This window comes from Trichosurus vulpecula, chromosome 5 (genome assembly GCF_011100635.1).
Source record: "Trichosurus vulpecula isolate mTriVul1 chromosome 5, mTriVul1.pri, whole genome shotgun sequence".
Taxonomy (NCBI): domain Eukaryota; kingdom Metazoa; phylum Chordata; class Mammalia; order Diprotodontia; family Phalangeridae; genus Trichosurus; species Trichosurus vulpecula.
This window is the reverse complement of record NC_050577.1, coordinates 153,026,972-153,053,147: the sequence shown is the minus strand read 5'-3', so window position 1 is coordinate 153,053,147 and position 26,176 is coordinate 153,026,972. Positions and strand designations below refer to the sequence as shown.

The following is a 26,176-nucleotide window of genomic DNA, read 5'->3' as shown; positions in this document are numbered from 1 at the left end:
CCAGCTCTGGCAATTATGCTATCTCTACATAGATGCTCACTCAAGCAGCAGTGCTGCCAATTCAATCACAAAACTTTTCCCAGCTTTAATCTGAAGTGACCACTTATAAAAGGAAGAAGGCGATGAGATGTCCCTATTCACCTTATGGCTTAGCCTCTGTCCAAGACTGTTCACCTTGATACCTAGAGTAATTGTGGGTACTGCGACATGGATGCTTGTCTATTAAGAATTATGCTGAAACCCTCAACTGATTTTGTAACAGCTGTAGCACAGCTGTCTATAGGTAATAACTTTTAGTCACTACCAATCTAGGTCTGATTTGAATCTATAGGTGAAAAGCTCCATATTCCATTAGCAGTCCCTTGAGGTATCAAGTGCCCTAGGCAGAATTATTTGTGATTCATGAATCTCAGCACCTTGCCTCTAGCACTGTTTTCAGAATTTCCTAGTAACTTTTGCCACTCAAAGCACAGCAGAGACCACTGGTTATTCGTGATATGAATGCAATAAGTATCGGAAATATTCAGTGAAACTTTGTTTTTCATCTAAGCAGTATTTCCTATGACTGACAGAAAGCTTACTTAGAAAAGTAGCCACTAAAAATAACAAATCAGGAGAATGATAAATGCTGGAAAGGATGTGGGGAAATTGGAACATTGTTGCATTGCTGGTGGAGTTGCGAGCTGATCCAGCCATTTTGGAGGGCGGTGTGGAACTATGCCCAAAGGGCTATAGAAATGTTCATACCCTTTGACCCAGTAATACCACTTCTAGGGTCGTATCCCAAAGAAATCACGCAAGCGGGAAAAGGACCCATATGTACAAGAATATTTATAGCAGCTCTCTTTGTGGTAGCCAAGAATTGGAAAGCAAAGGGATGCCCATCAATTGGGGAATGGCTGAACAAGCTGTGGTATATGAAGGTGATGGAATACTATTGTGCCATAAGAAATGGGGATGATGCAGACTTCATAACAACCTGGAAAAACCTACACGACATAATGCTGAGTGAGCGGAGCAGAGCCAGGAGAACGTTGTGCACAGCCACAGATATGTGGATTCCGTGAGGACCAACCCTGACATACTGCGCTTCTCTCAGCAACCTAAAGGGGCAAGGACAACTCCAGGGGACTCACGATGGAGAATGCTATCTTCATTCAGAGAAAGAACTGCGAAGTTTGAATACAGACTGAGGCACACTACTACATGCTCGCCTTTTTCTGCTTCTCTTTTGTTTTGGTTTTGGGTTTTTTTTTTTTGTTTTTTTTTTGGTTCTGTTTCTTCTTTCTCATGATTCATTCCATTGGTCAAAATTCTTCTCCACGACTTGACTAGAGCATAAATTAATTCAATGCGAAGTTATACATGACAGTTATATGAGACTTCATGCCGTCTTGGGGAGGGAGGGGGGAGGGAGGGGAGAAAAACTGGAACTCAAAACTATGTAGAACCGTGTGTGGTAAACTAAAAATAAATAAAAAATTAAAAAAAAAAAAAAAAAGAAAAGTAGCCACTAAATTGAATATAAATCAATCCTTCATGGTTTTTCTATGACAATATTATTTAAAAAGAACGTTACTTAGCTTAAATTGGATGTCTATATTATTCACACATACAAATGGCACACATACATGCATACATACATGTACATTCCTGCTTGTGTGTGTGCACACACATACACATACAAACACACACACGCACAATTTGGTCCATATCTGTACTAATATGATCTCATCAATGTAATTAACTCTTGGTTAGGAAGTGCCCTCCACTAAGCCTTTGATTTCACGAATACTTGCTTATCTGCATTAGTGTAGGAGAAAGGCAACATATCCCTGTAGATGAAGGACTATTTTTAGAGTCAAGATCTGCCTACTTTCTCCCTGACTCTTCCTATGTCATTATTAACAAGACCCTTAGCCTCTCAAGGCAACTTGTTAAGATTATGAGATATAGAGAAGTTGCTGATCTATATTACTATTGGGAGTTTCCACACTGGTAGCGCTCCAAACTGATGAAATAACTTCAGACCATATTAAAGTCATATGACATGTACAGATTAGAAGATTGCCTATGAAATTGAATTTAAGATAGCTGTTTCCCTATATGAACAGAAACTGAAAATGTTTCCATCTTTTTACTACTAAGAATATGAAATGGGCAGCAGGAAAGGAAACTGATAGGTTAGACCTATAATGTTGTCTTCACTTAAAATTTTGGTCCTGTGGAGTAACTGCCTTAATTAATAAGAATTTGCCCTTTCAAACAGAGGAGAAAGTGCCTGATCCAAATGGCCTCATAAAAAGGAAATTGCCGAATGAAGTCATTACCCTAATTAACATTTATGCCTCCAAAGTTAACAGTATACCTTTTTAAAAAATTATGTCTGATACCTTCCTACTTAAATCATTCAGGAGTAGTTTGTAGTCTGAGTGCTGATTTTAATTGTCCTTTCAATATCAATTTAGACAGATCTACTAATAGGGTCATATTATGAGTCAGATGCCACCAGTAATCGAAAGAAAGTCATTGCAAAGCTAGGTCGAATAGATGTTAGGAGTTGTGAACAGCAAACTATCACGGCCTATTCATTCAGGAGTTTACTCATCTATTCAGAGTTTCTGCTGCTGTCTAAATTCATAAGAGGAATTGCCCACACACTAGATGCTATGGAATGCTGGATTAGGCTTTACCTTCTCAAGAAGAGTTCATTAAAGATGTGTACATAGTGTAGGGATCACATCTCATTACAACCAACTCCAAAGGGTTGTCCCTATTCCTTACTTGTAAGAGAATGTCATTGAATGGAACAATGCCAGAATAGGGCCATCTGTTTAACTTTGAGGATTTTTTTAACAGACTAAATATCATATGGGGCAGCTAGGTGGTACGGTGGATAGACTGTTGCGCATGGAGTCAGGAAGACTCATTTCCCTGAATTCAAATCTGGCCTCAGACACTTTGGCTGTGTAACCCTGGGCAACTCACTTAACCCTATTTGCCTCTTTCATCATCTGTGAAAAGACCTGGAGAAGGAAACGGTAAATCACTCTAGTATCTTTGCCAAGAAAACTCCACATGGGGTCACAAAGAGAAAGGCGCAACTGAAATGACTGAACAGCAAAATATTGTCTAAAGACAAAAGTGATAGAGTGTAGTAGAAAGGTTTCACTCTTGTATTTCAGTCAGGAGACCTGGCTTCCTTTAAGTCCCAACTAAATTCCCACCTTCTACAAGAAGCCTCCCCCAAGCCCTCTTAATCCAAGGTTGTTCTCTCTATTCATTATTTACTATTCATTCTGTTTATAAGCTTGCTCTGTATATACATACATACATACATATATATATATATATATATACATATACATATATATGTGTGTGTGTGTGTGTGTGTGTGTATATATATGTTTGCCTTCTGTCCCCTCTATTAGACTGTAAGCTCCTTGAGGGCGAGCATTGACTTGTGCCTTTTTTGGTATCCCCATCACTTAGCACTTAATAAATGTTTATTGATTGGTTAATTGATTACAGTGCCTTTGCTAATGATCCTCTCTGGTAACCTTAAGCAAATCACTTTATATCTCTCAATCTCAGTTTCCTCACTGGTAAAATGAGGAAGTTGAACTAGGTGATCTCTAAGATCTGTTTCCAGCTCTTGCCATTTTGTGAACTAGAGATATAATATAATTCAAAGAAATAGAAGGATTGTGAGTATATGGTTCTCATATAAGTCTGAAATCATTGTACTTTTTGAGATACAAGGTGTAAAGTTATCAGACTCTGTCTTTCTGCTATAGGTAAAACTATGTCAACCTTGTTGGAGGCCAGAGTTGTGGTAGAAACATTTTGTGACTGCTTCTCCAGGGGGAAAAGGTATACGTGACACTTTTAAGTTTAATCTGCATTATTTACATTTTTAATGTCTAGGCAATCAATAAGATAGGAAAATCCATATGATGTAACACTTGCTGATTTCTAAGGTGTAAACATTCACATTATAATTTAACAATTGGTTCTTATCAACTGGCTCCAGTACATCCCTGGTTGGCTATGACTATCCTTCGTTCCAGTTATTTTTATTCAGTCACCCAAATCCTAAGCTAAATTATTTGGAACAGGTAAATAAAAAGTTTTATTTCAATCAATCAACTTTTCTACTGGATGGATCTATCACTCCACATTTCAGGCATAGGTCAAGCAATTTTTAAGAAGTTTTTAAATGTTTAAAAAAACATCATTTATTCAGTCATTTGCAATCATGCCCAACTCTTCATTACCCCATTTGGAGTTTCCTTCACAGAGATACTGGAGTGGTGTCCTTCTCAAGCTCATTTTACAGATGAGGAAATTGAGCAAACAGGATTAAGTGACTTGCCCAGATAGTAAGTGTCTGAGACCAGATTTGAATTCAGAAAGATAGGTCTTCTTGACTTCAGGCCTGGCACTCTATCTCTTGTACCACCTAGCTGCCCCTAAAACATTACTGCTCCTTCCTGAACAATGAAGGAATTGAATGAAAAATGATTTATTAAGTGATTGATATGTGTAAAGCACTTTCCTAAGGGCTAGGGATACAAATAGAAGCAAGACAGTTCATGTTCTCAAGGATCTCATATTTTAATAAGGGGAAACAACATATGTAGAAGGGCTTACTGTGGCGTGGATGGCAAGGCCCTCTGGTCCTTAAGGCATAATAGCAATGGAACTGCTAAGATCCTAGTCCTTTATACATTACTCCTCTCTTTGTTTTTGATAATTTAAGTGTGAAAGATTATATTAGGTTGTATAAAAGAAGAATTTTGGAAATTCATCATTTTGGCCTCAGGTTTTAAAAGGTAATTATACATAAATTTTAAATATTAGTATTTAAACTAGAGGATTGGACTAGAAACAAAGACTGAGAGAGATTGTTTCCATGCACAGTTCTGAAAACTTCTTGAAGTTAAATCAGTTTGTTCCTCTTTGCCCATTTCCATAGGTCATATTCACTAAATAGTGAATAAATATTTTAAGAAGAAATTAACAATTGTTTTCTTATTTTGGGACCTGTTGCTATAAAAATCAAACTGATTCTACAAGCCTCTGAGTTTTGTCTTATTGAGGAGAAATTTTATCTCAACATCCCAAGAATTACTAGCATCCAGGCAGATGCCCAATTTCTTGAGCTGTGTAACTCTGAGAAAATCTGATTTCTAAATCAATCTAAATAATCTAAATAAATATAAATCTAAATAAAAATCTAAATTCTCTTAGATGGCATCTCCTCTTATATAAATGGCAGAAAAGCTAAGGTCCATAAAGCAACAAAATGTAGTGCCCATTATCCATGATGTCCCAAAATTCTCAGTACTATTTTAAGGTGTTTCCATTTTTGTCCTTTTCATTCTCCTTTATTTCCTCCCCCAGTTGTCTGTGTCATATGTTTTAAGTTTGCCAGTGGTAGGAACAAATTTTATTTAAATTCAAAGTTGTCTCACAGGACATTACCGAATGCTGGTAGGGAAAGAGAAAAAGGTGTTGGGTCAAATGAAGCATTAAAGTTTGAAAATTATTATCTCATTTATATGCTTTCAGTATATGCACACACATACACACACACACACACACACACACACACACACACACACCCTTTTGGGGGCCAACTGTGTGTTGCAGTAGATGGTGTGCTGGCCCTGGAGTCAAGAATACTCATCTTCCTGAGTTCAAATCTTACTTCAGACACTTACTAGCTGTATGACCCTGGGTAAGTCACTTAACTCTGTTTGCCTCAGTTTCTTCATCTGTAAAATGAGCTAGAGAAGGCAATGACAAACCACTCCAATATCTTTGACAAGAAAACCCCAAATGAGGTCATGAAGAATCAGACATAACTGAAAACGACTGAATAACAACATATATGTTTTTACTAAGGTAGCAAGAGAAAAATAGCATATGGCCACCATCTCCTGACTTATGAGTTGGAAGGAAAAATCAAAGTTTGAGCCCATCCTTTCTGGATTATACATGAGAAAAATGAGGTCCAGAAAGATTAACTTGCTTAAGATTATACAAATATTATTAATCATGGCAATACCATCCTTTTAATCACTCAGGTTGATAGCCTAATTATCCTCCTCAGCGTCTCACTCAGCCTACATTTGACAATCGGTTGTCAAATCATCATTTCTATCTTTGATGTCTCTGGTATATGTCCCCTTATTTCTGCTCACCAACCACCAGCCTAGTTTAGGCTTTCATCAATATCCTATTGGACTATTTTAGCACTATCCTAATTGATTTTATGCACCTCTAAAGTCTCTCCACTCCAAATCTTTCCTCAACACAGCTGCCAAAGCAATTTTTTTCTTTTTTCAACACTCAACTCAAATCCCACCTTCTGCAAAAGGGCTTTTCCCATTCGCCACAGTGTTTTTCCCTGTTTAGTTTATTTTTTTTTCTCTATGATTGTCTTCTACATACTGTGTATATGTCTCATATGTACCTCATTATTTATGTGTCATCGTGTCCATTCTTGTGTGAGGCCTTTGATGACAAGGACCGTTTTTTCCTTTTTAATTGTCTCTTTAATGATAGCATAGTGCCTGGTGCACTATGGTGCACTTATTAAATTCTTATTGATTCATCAATAGTGGCAGAGCCAAGATTAAAAGCAAAGTCTCTTGATCTCCCTCTTCTTTTTCTACCAGGTCACTATTTTGGAAAGCTGATAAGTTCATCATGTATATTTAGCATCACCTTTGTTTAATATCCTAACTCTTTTATCTGGTATAAGAGTTTTAGAGGTTAGGGGTTTTTTGGCAGACTTCTCTAGTCACAAACTAAAAATCAAATTAGGATTAATCAAGTATTTCCTTGGGTGCCATGCTTGCAAATCAGGGACAAAAGAAAGTCTGCTCGGTCTCCTAATTTCATAGTAATTTTACTGTCTCAGTTAATAGTACCTTAGGGAGAAAGAAGTTATATGGCAAACCATAAATGTTAGGCTAGAAAAATAATATTGTCCTTGAAAGGTTTAGTTTCCCTTATCAATTATTGAATAAGTAAATTTAATCAGGATGGCTATGTATGAATAATCTGTTGGGCATTGCACAGATGCTCAATTTTAAATTGGCCACGATTTCACTTCCACTTTTGTCAACTTTAGGCATAAAGGGACTCTCTGATTAATGCTAAACACATTAGGCACTTACTAACTTTTAAACAATGGCAATTTAAAAAGAGAATATTATGAACTAGTTAAATTTAATGAGAAATAGTCCTGATTGATTAGTAACTGACATTTTGGTTGTTGCTTTTTTTCTAGAAAATTATCTCAATATTCTTTTAGTTCAAGTTTTATTTGAGTTCTCATAGGAAGCATTTTCTCCCCTTCTGTTTAATCCAAAGTCTCCTCAGAATGGTCATTCACATTTAATTAAAAGTATTACCTAACACATGATCGCCAGCTATTTATAAAAACCTCATCAGACAGCCTTTTTGCTTTCTTGCTCTCATTTTTCTATGGAATATTTTTTATTGCTTCCTTCTGTACAATATTATGAACCTCTGTCCATAGTTCTTCAGGCACTCTTTTTACCAGATCTAATCCCTTAAGTCTATTTATCACTTCAGCTTTATATTCATAAGGGATGTTATTTAGGTCATGCCTATATGATCTGATGGTTTTCCCTACTTTCTTAAAGTCTGAATTTTACAAGTAGCTCATAATCTAAGCCACAGTCAATTCCAAATCTTGTTTTAAATGATTGTGTACAGTTTCTCCTCCTTTGACTGCAAAGTAAATAATCTTATTTCAATATTGACCATCTAGTGATGTCCATGTGTAGAGTAGCCTTTTGAGCTATTGAAAAAGAGTGTTTACTCTGACCAGTGAGTTACCTTGACAGAACTCTATTAGTGTCTTCCTTGCTTCATTTTGTACTGCAAGCACAATTTTGCTTGTTATTCCAATTATCTTTTGATTTCCTACTTTAGCATTCTAATTCCCCCATGATGAATGTGACATCTTTTTTTGGTGTTATTTGTAGAAGATGTTGTAGATCTTCATAGAACTGCTCGAATTTGACTTGTTCTGTATCAGCAGTGGGAACATAGACTTGTATTACTGTGATGGTAAATGGTTTGCCTTGGATTCAAGTATATAGCATTTATCATTTTTGAGATTATGCCCCAATACTTATTTTCTCACCCTTTTATTGAAAATGAGGGCTACTCCATTTCTTCTAAGGGATTCTTGCCCAGAGTAGTATATATAATGATCATCTGAATTAAATTCACCCATTCCAATTCATTTGAGTTTACTGACACCCAAGATGTTAATATTTAATCTTTCCATCTCCTGTTTGACCACATCCAGCTTACCTTGATTCATAGAGCTTACATTTCACATTCCCATGCAGTATTGATCTTTACAGCAACAGACTTTCCTTTTGACACCAGGCACATCAAAAGACAAAAATAGTAGGGACTTAACAAAGGTAATAGAGATTAAAAGGAGGTGGCAAGGATATACAGATGAATATGCAAGAAAGATCTTAATATTACTGATAACCACAATGGTGTGGATACTCTGAGAGCCAAACATCTGAAAGAATAATGTTGAGCGGACCTTAGGAAATATTGCAAACAATATGGTTAGTGGAGGTGATGGAATTCAGGCTCAGCTATTTAAAATCCTCAAACATGATACAGATAAAGTGCTGCACTCAATATGTCAACAAGTTTGGAAAACTCAATAGTTACCAATGGATTGGAAAAGATCAGTTTCTGTCCCAATCCTGAAGAAAGACAATGCCAAATAATGTGCAAATTACTAAACAATTGTACTCATTTTATATGCTAGTAAGTTTATGCTTAAAATTCTGCGAGCTGGACTTCAGCATTATGTGAACTGAGAATTACCAGAACAGGCTGACTTTTGAAGAAGCAGAGGAATTAGAGACCAAATTGCCAGCATTCTCTGGATTATGGAAAAAGCAAGGCAGTTCCAGAAAACATCTACTTCTGCTTCATTGACTACACTAAAGCCTTTGTGTAGATAACAACAAAATACAGAACATCCTCAAAAAGATGAGAATGCCAGATCATCTCACTTGTCTCCTGAGGGCCAAAAAAGCAAAAGTTAGGATTAAACATGGAACAGCTGACTGGTTTGAGATTGGTAAAGGAATATGAAAAGGCTGTATATTGTCACCTTATTTATTTAACTCATATGCAGAGTATATCATGTATAATGCCAGGAATTAAGGTTGCCAGGAGAAATATCAATAATCTCAGATATGGTTGTATCACTTCCTAGCAAATAGAGGGAGAAGAAATGGAAGCAGTGTCAGATTTTATGTCCTTAGGCTCAAAGATTACGGCAGATGACAACTGAAGCCACAAAATTAAAAGACGGTTGCTCCTCAGAAGGAAAGCTATGGCAAATCTGGATAGAATACTAAAAAGCAGACATCTCCTTGCCAACAAAGGTCTATATGGCCAAAGCTATGGTTTGTTGAGTAGCAATATGTATATGTGAATGTGGGTCTGTAAGAAAAGCTGAACACTACAGAACTGATGTTTTTGAATTGGAATGCTGAAGAAGGATTTTGAGAGTCCCTTAGATAGAAAGGAGATCTAATAATATTTGAAGAAATTAATTCAGACTACTCATTGGAAGGTCAAAAACTGAAGCTGAAGCTTAAATGCTTTGGCCACACAATGAGAAGACAGGACTAATTGCAAAAGACCTTGATACTGGGAAAGATTGAAGGCAAAAGGAAAGGAGGATGGCAGCAGATAAGATAGATAGATAGTCTCATAGAAACAATGAATATGATCTTGGATGGACTTTGGGAAATAGTGGAGTATAGAAGGCCCTAGCATGCAATCTCCCATGGGGTCTCTAAAAGTCAGATGTGACTGAACAACTGAACAACTACATGATCAGTAAAAATAGAGATTAAAGGTTATACCTACCTCACAAGGTGGTAGTAAGAATCAAATGTGTTAATATGCGTAAAGATCTTTATAAACATTAATATATTATATATTAATATTACATATTAATTAATCATATGTTAATATATGCAAACATATATATATGTTGCCTATTGCTATCATCATCATCATCGTTATCATCATTATTCTTTTGTAAATAATTTTCCCACTGAATTGTCAAGGCATCTGAAAATTCAAATACTACCTCCTTAGCCTAATGTACTGATATGCCTATTGAAATATAGTTTTTCATGAAACTATTATCAGTAACTAAACTCTTAACTCATTAATTCATTCTGATTGGTATATAAATTGTAATGGTAGAAAGAAAGTTTGGAAAGTTTCAAAGCATGAGATGTCCAGGAGGGCAGTTCTGGGCAATTTACCATAGAATGTCCTGGCCAGCCAGGGGCCATATAAGGATTGGGTAACTGGGGTCTATGAGCTGTAAAGGGGAGAATGAATCACAGAAAGGAAGATGAAGATACCATTAAATGTTTCTTCTTTCCCGGCTTTCAAATACTTAACTATATTTAAGAGTGCTCCTACTGGCTGGAAGAACAATCTCATATTCTGTCTGAGATAAATACAGAACATAGGAGAAGTAAAAACTGGGCTCATCAGGTCCTGGAACATGTGATATTCATATTTGTCTTTGTTTTAGGCTGGTTTGGACTTTAATTTCCTTTTTCACCTCTCCAAATAAAAGGTCAGAAGTTAATTTTGAAAAGGCATAGGTTCCTTCTAGTGTTAATGTATGGTCATAAAGTACTATCAATGATTTTTAACTATAAATACAAATATTGGACTTTCCACATTAGACTCATTTTATATATTACAATATTGGAGTAATACTAGTGATGCTGATACTGTCACAGAGCATAGCTGAAATTCAAATTGAAAAAAACATCTCACTTTATGTTATATAGTCTTCAGTAATCTGAAGCAGAAAAAGTGACTCAATTTGGGTTCCTTGGAAAAAAGAATCACTTTGCTAATTGTACTTTACCCTAAAATCTTCACTGTTAAAAGAGATTCTCTAGTTTCCAGCCTTATTAAATGAGGAAAATGTTTAAAAAGCTAGCCAGTTAAACTTATTAAATTCTCAAATGCTTCATATTGAAATCATTGCCTATTGGCATCAAAACATTCTCTGTGGCTCCTCTCTAGTTACTTTAGGGTTTCTCTGTATAACTTCTTTATGTGCTCTATTTGGAGCATGTGGGAAGTGTTCTGATCTATTCTGACAATGCCTAAAGGGAAGAGGCAACTACAGGAAAATTATCTGACTCCCTCTAAGTGAACATACCAACTACGCAGGCCAGTCTGCAGACACCATTTTATTTAGTACACAAAGATTGCTGGCATGCCTGTCCAACTTGGCTAGCTTCAAATAGTACTTGAATAAATGAATACTAAATTTGATTGACTACAGGGAACTCAGTGAGTACTTGCAAACACATCTAAGAAAATGTCAGCCAAATTAAACTATCTTGATGGTTTCCTTGAGGGTATTGAAGAGTATTGAGGGACAGTTGGATATGGTAGAATTCAAACTGTACTCTGTTGTGAAAACTACTGTAGAAACTCAACAAAATGGCCTATTTAGTTTAAAATAATATGATTGGGGGATTTTGTAGTTGTGGAGAGGTGGCTATTGAACTTGGGGAAAAATAGGATTTGTGACAGAAAAGTACAAGTTTTATGTATCTCGGTTAAAAGACATATTCTTTATCACAATTGTGGAAAAAAAAAACATCCTCCTAAGTTTCCATTTGGCGATGGGAAATAAGAAGTAGATAACATGGAATTATGGCCATTACCTATTGGGAAAGAATGCCACTCTATTAATCAATATTTTAAGTACCTATTATGTGCCATTATCAACAATTAATCTAATAGTGATTGCTCTCTCGTATGTGAGAAATAAAAGAGGAATTATTTTCAGGAAAACAGACAATATAAAGACATTAACTTTGAAGGTCAAATTGTGAGCATTTTGCTTTAAGGGTGCTTATGGCATATGACATGTTTAGGAAAGGGGTATATTCTAGAGGACCTCATTTCAACCTTAATATCATTCAAGAATATGTTGTTATAAAGTTGATTTGAATGAATTGGATGACATAAATATTCTTAAATCAATTTTTGTTGCCTTTTAGGGGTAGGATGCAGATTTTGCGGTAGGATGCAGATTTTCTTATTAAAGTATGTTAGTTTTGGGCACATTGTAATAATAATAGTGTTTACTTGATTTTCCTTAATATCACTAAATAGGATTCTTAAATATATATAGTGACATAATACTTTAAGCCCAAGTGGCTTTTCTTTCTCCTTCCACTCCTGCCATGGTTTAAATAATTTGAATAAGAATTTTCCAATCACAATTACAACTCATCACTTTCTCTTATATATTATTTTCATAGACACATACCTCTAAGAAGACCTGCTTGAAAGATTAAATTTCAAATCTTTCCATGATTCATTGGGTTGTATCCATAAATGAAACCTCTGACTTGGGTGAAAATGACTGTTTACTTATGATCTGGCAGGTTTTCTAACATAATTAATTATGATTGGGTCTGGAGCTCTGAATCTCTTCTCTCTGTTTAATGTCACAGTCTAACTCGGCAGGTGCCTTTGCGAATGCCAAGTATCTAACTAAGCATTTGTTCCGTTTATAAAACTGTAAAAACAAATTATAAAATTCTCAGCAACCTTGATTTCTCCATATACTGTTTCCAACACAAGGGTATATTTTCAAGTTATTTTGGGATCCCAGTGATAGGTTTGCTATATGTACCTCCCCAGAGTACCTGATAGGCAATCATCTCTGTTCTACTAAGCCATTATCCAAAATTGATTCCTTCTGCTTACTAAAATGGAAATAAAAGCACTAAGAATATTGGGGAGGAATAGGGGTCAAGACCTTAATCTGTGAAGAATCTTGAGGATAAGTATGTTACCTCTCTAAAATCCATCTCCACTTGAAGTGAACGTGAAATGATCTGCAGTTAATTTATATAAAGCTTACACACATTATTGCACATCCATAGAATTACAACTGCCTGCCCTAGCTACTTCTAAATATAACAATTCAGTAACAACGCATGTGTTCCTAGAGTAAAAACTTTGTTGTTGTTGTTTAGCAAAGAAACACTATTTGAAATAAATCAAATAGAAGTTGATAGTTATCGGAGGGCAGGAACTCTTTTATTTATGTCTTAATAAATATTTGTTCTTGAAGTATGAATTCAAACATGTTCTTCACATATTGAAGATAATAACATTATGCTTAAGATAGTCAATGTTTTCCTGATATAATATCACATTATAAGGACACAGCCATAAAATAGATAGTGAACTTTGGGAATAGGTCTTTGGTATCATTGTCCATTCAAGTGAAGTCTTAAGGAATTGAAAAACTGTGTAAGCTAAAATAGCAAAATATTTTGTCCCTGTTGCATTCATAACTAAAAGATGGTAGTGGAAAAATAAGCAGTGTGTCAGAAAACAGACTTAAAAGTGAATAAAAGCATGTAAAGTAAGTTCTAGAAAGGCAATAGGATTGTTTATTCTAAGGGAAAAAAAGACCAGATAATTTCACAATAATTTTTAAATAAATAAAAGGTTATTACTAGTCTTGAGACTCAAGGTCATTGAGAAAGATAATAAGCAACCACTTAGCTACTTTATAAGAGTTCAAGAAGCTAACACAATGTATGCCACAGTCAGAACCCAAAATAGATTTCAACAGGATAGCAATCAAACAGAATTTGATGAAATTAAATTCAGTGAGAATAAATGTAAAGTTCTGAACTGAAGTAAAACAAAATCAACTTTACCAAGTATATGATTGGGGAGCCATAGATAGACAGTCATTTGAAATAATGACCAAAGTTATTAAACTGTGTATACTCTTTGACCTAGAAATACTGCTACCAGACCTGTGTAGATGAAAGAAATAGGAAAATGATCCATGTGTACAAAAATATTTATAGTGAGTCTCTGTATAGTGGCAAAGAACTAAAAATTAATGGTATACCAGAAATTAGCAAATGACTTAACAAATAAATTATACAGTGTGAATGTAACATAATACTGCCATAGCAAAAGAAATAATAAAGGAGATAGTTTCAGTGAAACCAAGGAAGATATATGTGGGCTAAAATGATCAGAACCAGAAGAACAATTTGTACAATAACAGGCACTGTAAAATTAACTTTGAAAGACTTAAGAATTCCTATCAACTCACTGACTGACCACGATTCCTTAGGACTGATGATGAAACATCCTACCCATTTTGTTTTGAACATGGCCAATGTAGGAATTGGTTTGTTTGACTTTGCTTGTGCATTGTAAGAATTTTACTTTTATTTTTTCCTCATGGAGTGGGGTGGGGGGAGGGGGAGAGAGAGATGAAGCCAGAGGGAGGAGAAAAAGAAAAAAGAAAATAAGTCTTTGTTAATTGAAAAAAATAATTTAAAAGATGACATGGATAAATTGGAAAGTATCCAAATGATTTCTACGCTACTGCCATCCACCTCTTCCTGTGTTACCTCACATGATCCCTTCTTAATATGGGATGTTCCTCTATTGCCTGTTTTGTTTATTCTCTTCCTTTTGGATAAGGCGCATCCTTCCAAGGACACATCTTAGTTGACTGGTATCCCAGAAAACTTATGTTCTTTCCTTTAAAATTAATCCCAAACTTTGTATCATTTTTTTTCTGGAAATGCCTTATTTCTCCTTTTAAAGTTTAAGATACTTGAGAACAGCAGCATGTCTTCTTGACCCTTGTATTCAAAGCAGGGCTAAGCATATTGCCTTATACCTGTTAGGTAAACAATAAAAGTTTTGTTGAAGGGAAATGAGTTAAGAAAACCTTGAGTCAGCTGGACATCATTAGCGTTTTCATCTTGCTTCATACAAAGCTCAGTGGATATTTCTAGCCCATTTTGCATGGCAGTTTTTTTACATGCATGAAAATTACTAACTGTGAATAACTTTCTGTGGGCTGTGCCCATTCATGGTATTGTTAGCATATATAGTTTTCAGTCACTTCCTAGTGACATAAACTATTGACTGAGCTATATTATTTCTAGTCCAACAGAAGCATTGAAGATTGGGTTTAAATGTCAAAAAAGAAAAGGATGCTTCCTATTTTTTTTAATTCATCAGAACAGGTGTGTATTTTCTCTTGAATTTGGTGCTGTCTGTTGAAAATGTAAAGTTGTGTTCACATACTACCAAATGCTAAGTAGGAATATACAGAAAACTGGTGATTATTTAGACAAAATATAAAAGAGGAAAAACACTCTGCAGTATCCCAAAACATTTAATTTTCACATGAACATGACCCAGAGCTGAATGCTGGACAAAGCAAATTAAATAGCCAGTGACCTCTGAAAGCTTTGAAAATGTACATGGCCTGCCGTCTGGGAGAAGTAGAATATTATTTGATGTAGAAAAAAAATTCAAAACTAGATTCCAAAAGGACCACCCTCTAAACCCTCCCATTTTTCAATGATGTTATGATCATTTCATAAACAGCACAGATTATTAAGGATGTCAAACAATCAGATTTTTTGATGCTGTATACAATATTTGAAGAACACAAGGAAAAACTGGGAGATAAATTTTAACCTGCCCCAGGATGGGGAGTGAAAATTGAGAAAGTAAATCAGTGAACTTTTATTTCAGCCCTAAATCATAGCACAATTATCTTTAGTACCCATTACAATTTTCTGTCACTTTGTAGAGTAGGAAATAAATAGGTAATACAGTTACCCAACTTAGAATATGGCATGATGCCAAGAGAAGTAGGAGAGAGATATTCTAATGTGCTAAATTCTGGCCTTTTTGTGTTATTTATAGATAATTACTACGGTACCCCAAAGCCTCCTGCAGAACCAGCTCCCTTATTGTTAAATGTAACAGACCAGATACTTCCAGGAGCCACACCAAGTGCCGAAGGAAAACGTAAGAGGAATAAGTCCGTCAGCAACATGGAGAAAGGAGGGATTGAGCCCCCTGAGGAGGAGGAAGAAGAACAACCTGTGGTCAATGGAAATGGGGTAGTAGTAACTCCAGGTGAGTACTCATTTTAAAATCACTCATTCATTTTCCAATATTAGGATACTTGTGAGTGTTTGTGTGATGGAGAAAGACAGAAACCAAGTAGGGAAATAGTTAAAATTACTGTCTTAGAAAAAAAGTGAATACCTTTCAGGAAGAAAGGACATGGACCCAAATGGATAAGAATATGAACATGAACCCTTATTTGGAAATCGTGATATGTAGATTTATTCAGGATCTTATTTGGAAATTTTTAATTAGTGGGATTCCAGGGTTAGTTATGATTTGTTACTCTAATTTCATAGCTGAGTACTCCTTCCAATGCTGACTGCCATTTATCAATTTTTCATGAGTAGCTATGACCAAGAACAGTTTATTGGCCTGTTGCCATTCTTCTGAGCATGAACCCCTCTAAATTTAACTAGGCTGGCCCATTGATGACAAAAGTCTCTTTCTAGGACTGTACTTAAGGCCTTTCCAATTTTATAAGACCTACTAAAGTTTTTTATTTCTCTGACACTGACTTTGGGAAACCAGGGTCACCTTTATGCCAACATTAGTAAGAATTGGATGGAATGAAAAGAGCTGTAGGACATATTAAATAGATGCCCATTCATAAATAATTTGTGTGTTGATGAGAGTGAGGATTCAAGTAAAAAGGTGGTGTTGTTATTGTTCAGGTGTTTTCAGTTGTGTCTGACTCTTTGTGACTCCATTTGGGGTTTTCTTGACAAAGAGTTCTTTGCCATTTCCTTCTCCAGCTCATTTTAAAGATGAGGAAACTGAGACAAACAGGGTTAAATGACTTGCCCATGGTCACACAGCTAGGAAGTGTCTGAGCCAGATGCCCCAGATGAAATTTAAGATAAAGTCCAAGTGTCTTAAAGTCCAGAGGTATTAAATTAAGGTCCTGATCTTGCTTACTTAGAAATTGAGGTAATAGTGTAACTAACTGTTTTGACTCAGAGCTCAAATCTCAAAACATTAATCACTTCAGAAAGAATATAGGCACAAAAATATTACTTATCTCTATTTTATAAATTTATGTTGTGTTATAGGTCAATTAAAAGACATTACATAGAGAGCTAGTTTTGGAATAAAAAAGATCAGAGTTCAATACCCTGTATCTGACACATTCTGTCTGTGTGATGATGGGCAAGTCCCCCAAACAGTTAATGTCCCCAGATGATGCTTTTCTTTAAGAAAAAGGAAAGAATAATAATTTATTAAGTTCCTCTGTTAAGCACTGTGTATACATTATCTCATTGACCCTCACAGCCCCTTATAAGGTTGGAGCTATTATGATCCCCATTTTACAGTTGAGTAAACTGAGGCAGGCAAGTTAAGTGACTTTCTCAGGGGCAAACAGTAAGTGTCTTAGGCAGGAATTGTACTCAGGTCTTCCTGACTCTAGGCCCAGCGCTCTACCATCGCAACACCTAGCTGCCTCAAAGACTTTTATGACTCCTAAATGATAGATTAGTTGCCAGTGTACATTGGTGAGTTTCCATAACAGAAGTTCTTTACACTAATGAAATCTCAGGTGCTTACCCACCCACCCCCAGGAAAGACAATTAATAACTGGATTAGTTTATAGTTTTAAATGTGGCTATGTCTGTATAACACTGAAATATGGATGTTTCCATGGAAACATTATGTAGCAAACCATCTGTACCAATGACTGCATTTTTCACTTTTCATCCAAACGTGTTCACACAGTGAAGACATAACCAGCTTATGCTTCTGAACAAACAAGCAAAGTATTATATGTTGGGCTTATTACCAATCTATCATGCCACATATATGAAGTTAGAAATAGATATATAAATTGTGTTTTGTAGTTATTTTTTCCTCCTATGGGTGGCAGGCTAGATTAAAAGCTAAATGTCTCACTAAGGAATTGCTAACTAAACGAAATGCTGTTGTAATTTGTCCTTCATTCTCAAAAAGGACCATGGCATCAGGAAGATGATCCCATGACTTGCAAGTGAATTGGGTTTAAGTGAGGGAGGGCTGTGCAAGGTCACCAGCCTCACTTTCTCCTCCAGAGCCATCCAGATCAAGTGGCAAGATGTAGATCATGATGACTGGAGATCGCCCCCAAATAAAATGACTATATTCACTTAGTGAATGCTATTCTTTGTCAGTTCCACTCTTTAAAGCATTGCACTAGATACTAAAATTTCAAGATATGCAGATATTAGGCTCTTGAAATAATATGACCATGTATATCCAGCACAGCTATCACTGAATTTTCAGATGACAAAAGCTATATTGGATCATAGAATTTGTATGCAAAAATTTCACCTTAGGGTGGAACATTTGGCCAAATGGAATAACATAATACTTAATAATGATAACTGAAAAGTTTTACACTTGAGTCAAAAAAGTCGACTTCAGTACAAGAGAGGAACGGTGGCAAAATGACTGTTTAAAACAAGGTCTACAGATGTGATTATATGTTTAATATGAATGTATATGTAGAGCCTATATCAGATTGCATGCTATTTTGGGGAGTGAGAAGGGAAGGGAGGCAGAGAAAATTTAAAACTCAAAAGCTTGTGGAACTGAATGTCGAAAACTAAAAATAAATAATTTGATTTAAAAATAAAATAAAACAAGGTCTGGTCATTTTTAGTGGCTTCATCAAATCAATATGAATACTAGCCTGATTTAAACCCTCACCACCTCTTGCCTGTACTGTTGAAATACCTTCTATTGATATAAACCTTTAAACTCATTTCCCCATCGCAGCTCTCTCCACTCCTCATAGCTACCAGTGATTTTCTTAAAATGTAGGTCTGGCCATGTCATTTCCCTACAAAATAGACTGCAATGGATACCTGTCACCTCTAGGTTAAAATACAAACCCTTCTTTTTAGCATGTAAATGCCCTTCACAACTGAGCTCTGTCCCCCCCTTTCCAGTCTTATTATACAATACTTCCTTTCACATATTCTACGGACCAAACAACCTGACCTTGCTTTTCCTCACAGGCAACACCCCATCCCCTTTCTCCATACCCACGTGCGGATTGCTCTCCATGCCCAGAATTCATTCCCTCCTCACCTCTACTTCATAGAATCCCTGTTTACTTCGAAAATCAACTCAGATACACGTGATACCCTCTACATGACACCCTTCCTGATGTGCACTCCCTAATATTATCTTTTATTTATTTTGCAGTGTATCCATATATACACATATGTATCTTTGCATGGAGGTATATGTTGACTACCCCAATAGAAAGTAAGCTCCTTGAGGATACAGGTTCTTATCATTCCTGTCTTGCTATCCTCAGTACTTAAAACCTGACACATAGTATACAATTAAAGTTCAATGACCTATTGATCAGTTAATATGGCAGCCAAATGATCTATGGGTTGCATTAAGAAAAAGAGCTTCCTGGAATAAAAAGGTAATGGTTCCACTCTGCCCTGGTCAGACTACATCGGGAGTATCATATTCAGTTCTGAGTGCCACATCTTAAGAAGGGCATTGATAAGCTAGAAAGAATCTGAAAGATTTTGCAGTGCCTTATCATGTCATATTAAGGCTTATTAAAGAACTGGATATATTTATTTTAGCCTGAAGAAAAGTCAAATAGAATATAATAACTATCTTCAATAATTTGAATTATGAAAGAGGTATTAGACTGGTACTGTTTATCCTGGAGGGCAGAACTAGGATCAGTGGGTTGATACTTAAAAGTGGAAGTTCTGGGTTTATGTCAGGAAAACTGCTTAACCATGGGAGCTATGGAAAAATGGGATGAGTTGCCTTTGGAGGCAATGAGGCTTCCAAACAGAGTCTGATAACCATTTATCAGTTGATTTTTAATGGAAATTTTTCTGATATGCTGAGGACTGTGCTCCGTTTCAAATCTAAAATTCTGTAATTCTGTGTCTCTCTCAAGTCGTATATGGAGTGAGGCCAATGACCAAAAAGAATGTATTAATAGCAATTTATCTTAGATGTAAATGTAAAGTCAAATACAAATGTTGAATTTGTGAACATGGTACCAACTTGGATTTACTATTATAACTATTATGTCCATTATTTTACTTGTCAGTGCTGTAAAATTGACTTTATGCTTTGTAGAAAATGTCCAATTTTTCATTCATTGGCAAACACATAAAAGTGAACAATATATTTCTCTGTAGATGTATTGAAATTCCCACTTTTATATTATATTTTTTTGTGTATAAACAATTGGACAGCACAATAGTACAACAGAAAAAGAGCTGAACCCTTTTGGAATTATAAGACCTGATTTTGAATCTTAGTTCTGCCACTCACTTTGACATTTGTGAATTTTGGCATTTTACTTCTCTGGTTCTTGGGTTTCTTCATATTAGACACAATGGACTTTGAGGTTCCCATGTTTGGTGTCAAGAATGCCTAGGTTAAAATTCTGCCTCTGACATACTAGCTGTGTGCTTAGAGGCTTAACCCATACATAGCTCAGGCAAGCTCCTTTGACTTATTTAATAAGTCATAGACAGCGGCATTTTTTCTCCTCAGCCTTTGTATCCTCCCTCTATAGGTAGTGTATACTGATCTTCACTTTTTTATGACATAGACATATCAATCACAAAAAAATCCCACCAAACATCTCATTCATGCATAATTCTTTTTTAGTCTTTTGACACCTGTTTTCCTACTTTCATAATTCTTTAAATTGATTTTTCACTCTTTATATTTCTTAGATTATATCTATATTAGGACAATAACTCTCCTTTAGAATGTCTAATTCTATTTACATTACTATCAAAGTAAAGCCTTTAAAGAACCTATGTGTTTCATACCAACAGATTTTGTAAGAAAACTTCATAGAAGACATAGGCTCATTCCGTAGCTCTGAGTTAAGTCCTCCAATGGCTTTGATGGTTCCTCGGAAGTGTCAAGTTGACATTCCCAGACAAGGGTAGTCTCTTCAAGTAGTGTAGATCACTTTATTCATTCTTATTTGATGGTTGAGGTTCTACTCCCCACCTCAATTAAAGCAATCACAGAATACCCAAACACCTTAGATGAAACAATCCATCAATCAGTAGTATAAATTAGGAATTAAGAAGTTTTGCTACAACTCTACAACAGTGTTTGATGAAGACATTCGATTCGGGGCTATTGAATAAATTTAGTTTCATTTCTAAGTTTAAGCTTACCCTTCTAATGTACAACTGTATATGTGTGTGTGTGTATAATATGTATATGTGTATATATGTCTATATCTATTTGTATGTGTATGCATATGAACATATATACATATGTACACACATATACGTGTGTGTATTTATAAATTTTGTGGGAGAGAAGGTTGGAAGGTTGTTTTGTACTAACTTATTACTATACCATCCTAATAAGTAACTTTGCTAAAAAGCTAATAAATCTGGCTGACTAACTGTTAATGGATAGCACACTAAAGGTCTAGGGGCTTAGGACCTACAATAGTAGAAGTAGAGCTCCTCAGGATTATTCTTAGAACCCTTAGAAAATGATTGCAGTTTTTTGGGGGGAGGCCCAAAGTATATGCTGCATGCACTACTGGTATGAACAGTCATACCTGGAAAAATGAGTACCGTGCAAATGATTCCTATGACTAACAAGAATGATAGCAGTTCTGTAGAATTACTAAGGAAGGGAAGCATCAGGGTAACCCAAATAAACAGTATAATTAGGAGGCTTTAATTGGGCACACAATGGTTCATTAGAGCCAATACACTCATACCGTTATCTATTCCTAGTGAATCTTTCTTCAAGCCTCTGTATTCCCCAAGGTTCATTTCTCCATGCCTCCTTGCTCCTTTCTTTACATTCTCTCCCTCATTGATTGCATCCACTCCCATGGGTTCAACTCTCATTTTTATGCAGATAAGATCTATTATCTCCAGTCCTGACCTCTCTGAATCCTGAACTACAATGTAGTCCTACATTTTCAACTTCCTGCTTGAATGTATATGGTTCCATAGCATTTCAAACTTTTCTTTTTTGGATTAGGCCTGTTTGTTATATCAGCAGAATGCAAAACTCCCTGAATGAATTAAAATTAATCACGTCTAAACTTAACTTCATCCCTAAAAGCACTTATTCCTACCAACATCCATATTTCTGTTTAGAGCATCACCATTTAATCCACCTACAATTGAAATATTTGAGTTACCTTTTAGGAAGATCAAACACAACTACCAAAAATATCTAGCCCACCATAGATCACCAAATTAGACAATACTTTACATCCCACCCACCCCTCCACTATTCTTTTGTTTGCATTCTACCTCTTGCTTTAGGTTCAATAATCAAATCAATACTGCTATACTACTATTATTCCTAAAATGGGCACAACAGTTGACTGCCCTATTGATCAATTCACCATCCCTGTGACACACTAGATGCGTATATACATATATATTCATACACACACACACACACACACACACACATATGCAGTCTCCTCCTATACAAATGTAAGCTCCTTGAGGGTAGGAATTGTCTGGCTTCCATTTTTGTATTCCCAGGACTTAAGTACCTAGCAGAGAGCATATGTACTTAATCAATACATTTGTATTCATTCTTTTTTAAAATGTATTTATTTTTAGTTTTCAACATTCACTTTAATAAAATTTTGAGTTCTGTGTTCCCCCCCTCCCTTCCCAAGATGGCATGCAATCTGATATACATTACACATGTAAATTCATATTAAACATATTTACACATTAGTCATCTTATAAAAGAACAATCAGAGCAAAAGGGAAAAACCATGAGAAAGAAAAAAATGAGAGCGAGAGTAAATAGTATGCTTTGATCTGCATTCATACTCCATAGTTCCTTCTCTGGATGTGGATAGAATTTTCCAACATGAATCTTTTTAAATTGTGTTAGGTAATTGCATTGCTTAGAAGAGCTATGTCTAACAAAGTCAGTCATTGTATAATGTTGCTGTTACTGTATACAATGTTCTCCTGGTTTTGCACACTTCACTCAGCATCAGTTCATACAAGTCTTTCTGGGTTTTTCTGAAATCTGCCTGCTGGCCATTTCTTATGGAACAATGATATCCCATTACATTCATATGCCACAACTTGTTCATCCATTCCTCAATTGATGGGCATCACCTCAATTTCCAATTCTTGGCTACCACAAAAATAAAGCTGCTATAAATATTTTTGTACATGTGGGTCCTTTTCCCATTTTTTTGATCTCTTTACTATACAGAAGTGGTACTGCTGGATCAAAGGGTATGTACAGTTTTATAGCCCTTTGGGCATAGTTCAAAATTGCTCTCTAGAATGGATGGATCAGTTCACAATTCCAACAACAATATGTTAGTGTTCCAATTTTCCTATATCTTCTCCAATATTTTTCATTTTCCTATTTTGTCATATTAGCCATTCTGATAGGTGTGAGGTGGTACCTCAGAGTTGTTTTAATTTGTATTTCTCTAATCAATACTGATTTAGAGCATTTTCTCATGTGACTAGAGATAGCTTTAATTTCTTCATCTGAAAACTACTTGTTCATATCCTTTGACCATTTATCAATTGGGGAATGACTTGTATTCTTATAAATTTGATTCAGTTTTCTACATATTTTAAAAATGAGCACTTTATCAGAGACACTGGCAGTAAAAATTGTTTTCCAGCTTTCTGCTTCCCTTCTAATCTTTGTTGCATTGGCTTTGTTTGTGCAAAACCTTTTAATTTAATGTAGTCAAAATTATCCATTTTATATTTTGTAATGTTCTCTATCTCTTGTTTGGTCATGAATTCTTCTCTTCTCCATAGATCTGGCAGGTAAACTATTGCTTGCTCTCCTAATTTGCTTATGGTATTGCGCTGTATGTCTAAATTGCTTACGCATTTTGACCTCATATGCAGTGTAAGATGTTGGCCTATGCCTATTTTCTGCTATACTGTTTTCCATTTTTCCTAAAGTTTTTGTCAAATAGTGAGTTCTTATACCAGAAGCCGGAGTCTTTGGGTTTATCCAACAGTAGCTTACTGTAGTTATTGACTATTGTGTCTCATGTACCTAACCTGTTCCACTGATCCACCACTCTATTTCTTAGCCACTGCCAAGTAGTTTTAGTAATTGCCGCTTTATAATACCATTTTAGACCTGTTATGCCTAGGCCACCTTCCCTTACATTTCTTTTCATTAACTTCCTTGATATTCTGGATGTTTTGTTCTTCCAGATGAATTTTGTTATTTTTTTCTAGCTCTATAAAATGATTTTTGGTAGTTTGATTGGTACAGAACTGAATAAGTAAATTAATTTTTATTATATTAGCTGAGCCTACCTGTGAACAACTGATATTTTTCCAATAATTTAGATCTGACTTTGTGTGAAAAGTGTTTTATAACTGTGTCCATATAGTTCCTGGATCTGTCTTGGCAGGTAGACTCCCAAATATTTTATATTTTCTACAGTACCTTTAAATGAATTCCTTTTTTTCTATCTCTTGCTGTTGAACTTTGTTAGTAATATACACCAATGCTGATAATTTATGTGGGTTTATTTTATATCCTGCAACTTTGATAAATTTGTTTATTATTTCAAACAAGTTTTTACTTGATTCTCTAGGATTCTCTAAGTATACCATCATATCATCTGCAAAGAGTGATAACTTAGCTTCTTCTTTGCCCATTCCAATTCCTTCAATTTCTTTTTCTTCTCTTATTGCTAAAGCTAATATTTTTAGTACAATATTCAATAGCAGTGTTGATAATGGACATACTTGTTTCACCCCTGATCTTATTGGAAATACTTCTAGCTTATCCCGATTACATGTAATATGATGCTTGCTGATGGTATTAGATAGATGCTACTTATGATTTTAAGGAAAACTCCATTGATTCCTATGCTTTCTACCGTTTTTAATAGGAATGGATGTTGTATTTTTTTTCAAAAGCTTTTTCTGAATCTATTGAGATAATCTATTGAAATCATATGATTTCTGTTAAATTTATTGTTGATATGATCATTATCCTGATAGTTTTTTCTAATATTGAACCAACCCGCCATTTCTGGTACAAACCCCACCTGATCATAGGGTATTATGCTCAAGAGAAGTTGCTATAATCTCTTTGCCAATACTTTATTTAAAACTTCGCATCTGTAATCATTAGAGGAATTGGTCTATAATTTTCTTTATCTGTTTTGGCCCTTCCCAGTTTAGGTCAACACCATATTTGTATCATAAAAGAATTTAGTAGGATGCCTTCTTTGCCTGTTTTCCCAAATAGTTTATATGGAATTGGAATTAATTGTTCTTTAAATGTTTGGTAGAATTCACTTGTAAATCCATCTGCCCTAACAATTTTTTTTTCCTTAGGGAGTTCATTGATGGCTTGTTCAATTTCTTTTTATGAAATGGGGTTATTTAAGTATTTTTCCCCTTCTGTTAATCTGGGCAATTTGTATTTTTGTGAATATTCATCTGTTTCACTAAGATTGTCAGATTTATTGGTATAGATTTGGGCAAAATAGCTCCTAATTGTTGTTTTAATCTCCTCTTCATTGGTGGTGAATTCACCTTTTCATTTTTTTATACTGGTAATTTCACTTTCTTCTTTCTTTATTTTTAATCAAATTAACCAAAAGTTTACCTATTCTATTGTTTTTTTTTTTCATAAAACCAGCTTTTAGCTTTATTTATTAGTGCAGTAGTTTTCTTAGTTTCAATTTTATTAATCTCTCCTTTGATTTTCAGAATTTCTAATTTGGTATTTATTTGGGGATTTTTAATTTGTTCTTTTTCCAGCTTTTTTAGTTGAATGCCCAATTCATTGATCTCCTCTTTCTCTAGTTTATTCATGTAAGCATTTGGAGATATAAAATTTTCCCTAAGATCTGCTTTTGCTGCATCCCATAAGTTTTGATATGTTGTCTCATTATTGTTATTCTCTTGGATGATGTTATTGATTGTTTCTATGATTTGTTGTTTGACCCACTCATTCTTTAGGATTAGATTTTTTTAGTTTCCATTTAATTTTTAGTCTAGCTTTCCATGACCCTTTATTACATGTAATTTTTCTTGCATCATGATCGGAAAAGAATTCATTTAATATTTCTGTCTTTCTGCATTGGATTGTGAGGTCATTCATTCTTCTTTTG

General features: G+C 35.2%; 1 protein-coding gene across 1 annotated transcript in view; it reads left to right on the top strand.

The window, feature by feature from the left end:
• The first annotated feature begins 207 nt into the window (after positions 1 to 207).
• The window catches only part of LOC118851096 (membrane-associated guanylate kinase, WW and PDZ domain-containing protein 2-like), a 95,046-nt gene continuing 69,077 nt past the window's right edge, over positions 208 to 26,176 (top strand). Inside the window, exons 1-2 of the mRNA XM_036760649.1 lie at positions 208 to 283; positions 15,859 to 16,074. Coding sequence (XP_036616544.1) covers positions 208 to 283; positions 15,859 to 16,074 — 292 coding nt within the window. The remainder of the gene's footprint in view (positions 284 to 15,858; positions 16,075 to 26,176) is intronic.